The 7,486-nt window shown below is 53.5% G+C and overlaps 1 protein-coding gene across 1 annotated transcript; it reads right to left on the bottom strand.

The window, feature by feature from the left end:
- Positions 1-2,653: 2,653 nt before the first annotated feature.
- Positions 2,654-6,482, bottom strand: LOC125389293 (uncharacterized protein CXorf49C-like). Its single transcript, XM_087902727.1, has 6 exons — positions 6,067-6,482; positions 4,957-5,937; positions 4,251-4,407; positions 3,711-3,793; positions 3,384-3,429; positions 2,654-2,962 (listed from the first exon to the last, which is right to left on the bottom strand). Exons 1-6 carry the CDS (start codon positions 6,340-6,342, stop codon positions 2,922-2,924), a joined length of 1,584 nt encoding a protein of 527 aa, XP_087758853.1. The 5' UTR covers positions 6,343-6,482; the 3' UTR covers positions 2,654-2,921.
- Positions 6,483-7,486: the final 1,004 nt, after the last annotated feature.

Here is a 7,486-nt window from a genome sequence, read left to right as displayed (position 1 = left end):
CTTCCTCCTTTCCAATGGGCCCAGATTTGCTTTTCAGACCTGAGCCTGGGAACCTGTGCTTCCTCCCCAGAGGCGGCAGGGTCAGCCGACCACAGCAACAGTATTGGACAGCAGTAAGTCTGAATGAAGATGAGAGAGGCTGTGTGCTCAGAGGGCAGGGCAGGGCTGGCAAGTATTCTCACAGAGCTGTTGGTGTCCTGCCACGGCTTCAGCAGGCAGCTGTACTGATGACAATGGCCCCGAGCCTGCACGAACAGTGCCTGGTGCTGGAATTCACCACAGCCAGGACTGGCTTCCATGTGCAAGCTGCCAGAGCCCAGCTGCGAGTCTGTCAGACTGCACTCAGCTCTCACCCTTGCCAGAGGTAGCCACGTGACTCGGGATGAGAGCCCCAGCCTGAGGAGCGAGACCATCTTCTCAGAGAGGGTCTCTGAGGGGGTGGTCCCCACTGTCCCTTCAGGCTCTCAGGTCACTGTCTTCCCACGTGGATATGTGTTGTCTCCCTGAACTCAACCTGTGTGGCTCAGAGGGACCCTCTGACCCATTTTCCACGGGCATCTGATCCCTCCCACTTTCTACTTTCACTGTAGTAATCCTACCTGGCTGTCCTTTTGCTTAGGATGTGTCTGGTACCTATGAAAACTCTTGCTTTATAGATGAGGCATCAATTGTAGTTGTAGGAAGACAATCTGGACATCATTCTTGCCCCGAGACAAGACATTTACTTTTTCCTTAAAACCAATTTTACTTTTTAAAAAAACAATTTTTGTGTGTATTTGTGTGGTCATACTTGTGGGAGCCAGAGACCAATGCACAGTGCTTTTCTCTGTTGTTCTCCACCTCGGGTTTTGAGCCAGGGTCTCTCCTTGAGTTCAGAGCTCACCGACGGGCGAGACTGGCTGGCAGTAAGCTCTGGAGACAGGCCTTTTCTCCCTGTCCCGCCTCAGGTCTAGAGTGACAGGTGTGAGCTTAAGCTTCTAAGGGGATCCAGCTTCAGGTCCCTATGCTTGTAAGGTGACAACTTTACCGACTCAACCATCTCCCCTGGCCAAGACAGTTGAGAGGTGTCCATTGAAGAAGGACCAAGAGCCTACCCCAGCAATTCCAACCATTCGACAGCCCTCACCTTTGGGCAGTGAGTTTGCTCTGCCCAAAGTTTCCACTTTCTCCTACTCCGTGCTCACCACGTCTTAGGGTTTGACGGACCACGCTAGTGAGGACCAGCTTTGCCTTGTGTGCTTTTGCTCCCCCGCCCCAGCTGCTACCACTTTCCGAGTCAGACCTTTCTTCCTCCAATCACATGTCATCCACAGATTCACAAGCACACACAAGAGGACCAGGAGATAGACTCCTGAGATTTATCTTCATTCTGCATGAAATGAGCAGCATCTTATGAACCCGCATCTGCCTGACCTCACTGAACCATGGAATTACCTTTGAGCTCCAAACCTTGCTTAGTGCTGGGGCCTGGCTCAAGGCACAAAAACCTCCCAACTGTCTGGGATGGTAACTTCAGAGCATAGGGTTCAAGTAGAGGTACTGGGGTCTCAAGGGGCAGTCTGGAAGGCAGACCTGGGATGTATAAGCATCCTATTCAGGAAAACTTGTGCCGTGCAGGAGGTCAAAAGCTGATGTGGCTGCCATCCTTGAGTGTGTGGATGAATCATCTTAGCAACCAATGAGAGCAGGAGAAGGGCAGTTGGCTGGTCAGGATGAGAGGGTGTGCTGGCTCTGGTCCCCGACCCTTCCTTAAGCAGCTAGTGTGCAGTTCCTCCAGGTTGGCTCAGAGGAGCCACTATAGACTTACGCCACCATCTTGAGTTCTAGAGATGAGCAGATGGTATTCCCTTTCCCCTCTAACCCATTTCCCGACAGTGAGTTCCTGCAGCTTTGCTTGGCTCCACTGCCCACCAGGGTGTGATCTTGGTTTCAACCCCTCTACTGCAATGGATCAGGGATAAAGCAGAGAACTTGGAAACTGAAGGTAAAGGCTACTCAGAAGGCCAGGGATAATGTGCAAGTTCTGGACAAGTCATCCCAGAGTGTGATGCCTCCACAAAGAGAGAATGAGCAGCAAAAGATGGAGCCTGGTGGCAGGGGGTGCTGGAGAGATGGTTCAGTGGTTAAGAGCACTGGCTGCTCTTCCAAAGGACCTGTGTTCAATTCCGAGCACCCACAGGGGAGCTTACAACTGTCCAGAACTTCAGTTTTAGGGGATCCAATGTCTTCTTCTGGCCTCCACATACTTGCAGGCAAAACACCAATGCACATTAAAAAAAAAAAAAAAGGATGGAGCCCAGGAAAGGGGTAAGGTGAGCCCTAATGTCTGCTGAAATGATTCCAAGTCCAAGGGAAGGGCTCAGAGTTTCTGCGGAATGAAGGTAACAGAAGGCAAAAATGGGTTCTATGGTTGTCCCAGAGGAGGACGGTAGTCAGGGAAGGGACAGGGCAATAGGGAAGGGAGGAAACGCTGACTGGGCAGAACCCAAACCCAGTGCACAGGGATAAACTGGAGCGCAAGGCACCTGCTCAGAAGCAGAAGTGCTTAGCCCAAGTTACCCCTAGGGCTACTGTTCTTAAGGGGCTGGGGAAAGAACAGCTCCCCATACTTTCTGAACCCCATCTCCCACAAAAAGAGAAAGAGCAGACAGACCACAGGACACAACTACTTTAATATGCAACATCTGTCACCAGGGGCAGACAGGGGACAAAAGGAGGGGCATAAAAGGTGGCTCTGGCTGTAGAACAGGTAGAAGGAAGAAGCAGGGCCACATCACAGCCCCGGGGATCCATGAGTTGTAGTCTGATCTCTCCTACAGGGAAGCTGGGCTCAGCCTGTCAGGCAGAGCAGAGTCAGGCCCACCCTGGCTGCCTTAACAGTAAGGAGTGGGGGAAGGGCTGTGGAGAGCAGAACGTTCACTTCAAAGGGCCTGGAACCTTTTGTTGAGGGCCCGCATGACGGCTGGAACAGAGAGGTACGAATGGCTACTCCAAACAAAGACACATAGGACTCAACTACACTCATTGCCCCGCTTTCCCCTTCTATCCACAGGGATTCCCCAACTGGCAATTTGCAAAAGTCCCCAGGACTGACTCCTCCACCGCTCACTGAGCACCATGTGGAAATGCCCTTTGCAGGAGAACCGTGTGGGTGGGCACTCAGCAGAGCACGTGGGAGAGCAGCTGCGCACCGCTCTGTTGGTCGCTACAGCATTCAATCCGAGGAGGACTCACGGTCTTATCTGCTTGATGTTACCTCCCCCTCCCCCCACCCCCCACAATATAGTAGTAGCAGCTGGCTAGCCTTTCCTGGGTATCTGTGCCGACGTACCTAGCTCCCTCTGCCCCTGCCCTCACCCATCCCTGCCCAGGGTCAGTCATACCTAGCTGTTTTCTCAGCTTGTATGCTTCTTTCTCTAGCAAAGGACACTAGTCCAGAAAACAGAGGGGAAAAAAAATTATCGTTCAATGTCCTGGTCTTCTCCCCGCTCCATTCACAGTCCTCCCAGTCCTACATCCCACCCCACAGTCCTGCGACAAGACTGGCACTCAATCCTGAGCAGAGAGGAGGTACCCTCTCTCTGTGGAGTGTGGGACGGTACACTGTGTGTGTGCTGTGTGAGCGGGCACAGGAGCCAGGTTAACTTGGCTACTACCTCCCTCCCTCCATCTAGCAGGGCTGTCATTTCTTGCAGATAAGAAAATTTTACCTGCTGACACCCCAGTGTCCCTGGTACTTGATGCTGCTTCTCCCCAACAGGGAGTGGGGAGACCACAGATGGACCTTGGTCACCTGAAAGAGAACAGAGTGCAGCATCCAGGCTTGGGGCCCAGGTGGGAAGAGCCTGGTGAGGTCTAAAATGAGGCAACATCGCCCTCTGCTGGCAGCAACTTGTACCTCCTGGTTTCTCAGCTTCTGGGCCTGTCTTCCCTGCTGCGCAGAGACAGACCGCTATGGGCCGGTTCTAGTCAGGCCATAGCCACTACCATGACCTGGGAAGAGGCCAGCAAATAGGGCTCACCAGAAAAAGCTTTGGAGTGCTGAGCCAGCTTCTAGAGTTGGAGTTGTCCTACCCTTTAAAGCCACGTACACCACAATCACACTCATCTAACAACATGGCCCGCCCACAACCAGTCCTGTGGGCTGTCTGCCTAGATAGGGAAGCCCAGAAAAAAGACTGCAATCCCCCAGTGATAGAGCCTAAAGCGTCCCTCCTCTGTTCCACTGCTCTCAAAGCCCAAAGACTTACCAGTGGGCGCAGCTGTTCTGGCGCTGGTGCCTCTCCGCTTCTGGGCTACCAGCTGGGAATTTGCTGAAACTTGGGGTGCTCTGAAGCTGGGGTCTCCACTGCTCATTTCTCCACGATGCATGCATGTAAAAGGTCGCACTGCCCTGCGTGTTGGAAGCTGACACAAAAATTTCTCAGTGAGTACATGTGGAGGGGCTGAGGGGCAGGTGGGGAAACAAAATGGAGGCTTGTGGGGCTCATCCCATCCACACCTTCTCTTCTTCCTTCATCCTCAAGTCAGGAGGCAGAGCTCAGTCAGGAAGGAGCCCCCAGGCACTGAAAAGGCTCAGGTCCTGGCCTGGCTTCCTTGGGGAAGAGCCAGGAAGGAGGATCAGGAGGCCCTTGGGACTGACTACAGCCAAGCTGTGCAGCCCACACTGGAAGGGCTCTCTGGATCCAAATCACCCAGACTGTAGCCAGGCCGGCTTCCCACCCTGCCTGGCTAGAGAGAGGAGATGCACAGGGAGGGGAATAGTAGCCAACACCTAGCTGTGGCTCCCTCATATCCACCCTTCCTTACGACAAGGACCCCACACCGGACATCCGAATCAGGGTGAGTGTCCACTGACCACCCCCAGGCCAAGGCAGAGGCAGAAGGGGCAGAGCAATGGTCTGTGCAGGGGAGGGGAAGGGCAGGGTGAGAGGGGACAGAGGGTGCTCTACTCACTCGGGCACGGGGAATTTCCTTGATTTTGTAGGACTCTGGTGTTGGGGTCATCGCTGCCAAATTCTTCACGGTATCTTTACGCACAAGGCCTCTGTCTGCCCTGGCTGCTGGCAGGGCCTCCCTTGTATTCCTTGCTGTTGCTCTCTTTCTGGACGTCCCATGTGCTGGCTCGATGGCTTCCAGAGCTGTTGCGCAGTGCTTTTTAGAACTCTCAAGTGTGGAGACGCAGGTTATCGGAGGGAAGGTGGCTGTTTCCCCAGGAGCTGCCTTTGGTCTCTGTCCCCACAGTGGGACAGGTCTTCGCCCGGTGAATCTTGGGGCATCCTGTATGGCTTTCTTCTCCTGGGCTGACTTTTTCTTAGAACTGGCTTTCACAAGCCCACCCGCAGCAGCTCCTGGGAAACGGGGCCTGCTTGGTTCCTTGCCTCTGGACGCAGCTGCTTTTCTGTTAGAACAAGAGGCTCCCAGCTTTCCCATGCCCAAGGCACGGCTCTTGGGAGCACCCACCTGCAGAGAGCCAGTCATATGATGAAAATTGCCCCTGGGTTGGACATCCTCTTTTTTGTTTTTCTCTCCAGGATCCATAGCATTGCCGGATATGATCTGCCCTCCATTCTTGAAGCAAATGCTCACCCTCATCACTTGAATCTCGCTTTCTTCATCCGAGGTTGAGTCAGGGTCGGGAGATGGCTCTGGGATGTCCTCAGGGACTGGTTTCTTACTCTTGGTGCTTTTCTTTTTCTTTTTTGTCCTGCGTACCCTGCCTCCTTTGGCCCCCCTGTGGTGGACAGGGGCCGCAGAGACTCTCTTCACATCTACCAATCTCTTGCCCAGCCTGCCTTTCCTGCTGCGGTCTCCCTCTGTACCTGCCCAAGGGGTAGACTGTTGGGCGGTACAGCTTTTTGAGGAGGAGTGGCTTCTAACACCCTGACTTATCTGGTCGGTTGGCTGCTGCACCATTTTCTCCTTCTCCTCCTCCTCCTCCTCCTCCTTCTCCTCCTCCTCCTCCTCCTCCTCCTCCTCCTCCTCCTCCTCTTTCTCCTCCTCCTCCTCCTCCTTCTCCTCCTCCTCCTTCTCCTCCTCCTCCTTCTCCTCCTCGTAGTCGTCGACAAGAGGCAAGTGAGCCATAAAGTCTTCTTTGTCGCTGGCTGAGGAGACAGACTGCTCGCTGTGATCCTGCACCTGTAGCTTGGACCCTGACTCAAGGTCAGAGTTGTCCTCAGTCTCGACGTCATCCTCACTTAGGCTACTCTGTGAAGATCCCACATCATGGCTCAGGTCGAGATCCTGCAGTGAGCATGGGCCCTCCAGACAGACTTCAGGGGCCTCCTCACCCTCGGAGTCCACGCCTACTTCTTCAACGGCCGTCTGTTTGTTAGAGCTCATGGTGATAGTGTTAGTCTACGTGGCCTGGCTTGTGAGGACAAGGGTATCCCTAGTCTTGGCAAGACCAGCAGGGCCTTCAGAGACACCGTCACCATAGACACACTAGCGCTAAACACAAACAACGGTAATCTTCTACTGACGTCATGCCTTCATTCTGGCCTTCTCATTGGCCTACCCTCCACCAACCAGATCAATCCTTGTTAGACCATTGTCGAGGCCCTAGCCAATAAGAATGAGGCTGCTTGGTTGCTTGGAATTCTTAGCCTAGCTAGCCCAAGCCTACGGATGGGGTCTGGGGATGGGAGGGGGGTTGGAGCATAGGAGGTGTGGGGGCATGGGGGGGTGGGAGGTGTGTGTGTGCAGGTGGTGGAGTCTTGAGCCTGTGGTGCAGTCAGCCTTGTCTCTCTTTTTCTCACCTCCTCCGGCCAGACATGTATCACGGAAGGAGACCTGCACCCTCTGAGGCTCTTTCCTCCTGTAAAGTGGAGAAAGTAGCCACACATGGGCCAGAGGCTTGTGAGGATCCAGTGTCAGAATGGCTGTGAAGCACTCAACAAAGAAATGTTCGGGAAGCCCCTGTTCCACAGCCAGATCAACTGTTCAACAGGACAGCCAGATCAACTGTTCAACAGGACAATGGGCAAGGAAGCCCATAGCATCTATCAGTGCTCCACAAAAGGGTCAGTTAGATAGAAGATGGTCTTCGAGCCACAGGCTGTGGCGACAGCAACTATGATTACAAGCGGCCATGCACCCATGACGCCATGTTAGCAGCCTGCAATTTTCACCAAACCCTATCCCGTTCTCAGACTCCATCCCATCCTCATCCCGAGGTAAAGCAAAGAGGAGGGACTCTCCAAGGATGAGGACAAAGGCATTCAGTGTCACTGATCCTGGATGATCCTGAAGCTGCAGACCAAAATTAATGCTCACATAGCAGGTTTGCAAACACAACAATACCTTTAACCCTACCAAGGGTGAGTGGGGTTCCAACTGGTAGTCTTCCCTATCCTTAGGTGGAGGGTGCAGCTCGTAGAGAGCACCCCCTTGAGCGGGTAATTTGGTAGAACAGAAATCACTATGTGCCTGGCAATTTTCTAAGCACACAAATAAGTTCTTATATCCCTTTTGAGATATCGCTCAA

The sequence above is a fragment of the Myodes glareolus genome, chromosome X, assembly GCF_982192425.1.
Source record: "Myodes glareolus chromosome X, mMyoGla1.1, whole genome shotgun sequence".
Lineage (NCBI taxonomy): Eukaryota > Metazoa > Chordata > Mammalia > Rodentia > Cricetidae > Myodes > Myodes glareolus.
This window is presented reverse-complemented; position numbering and strand designations above follow the sequence as displayed.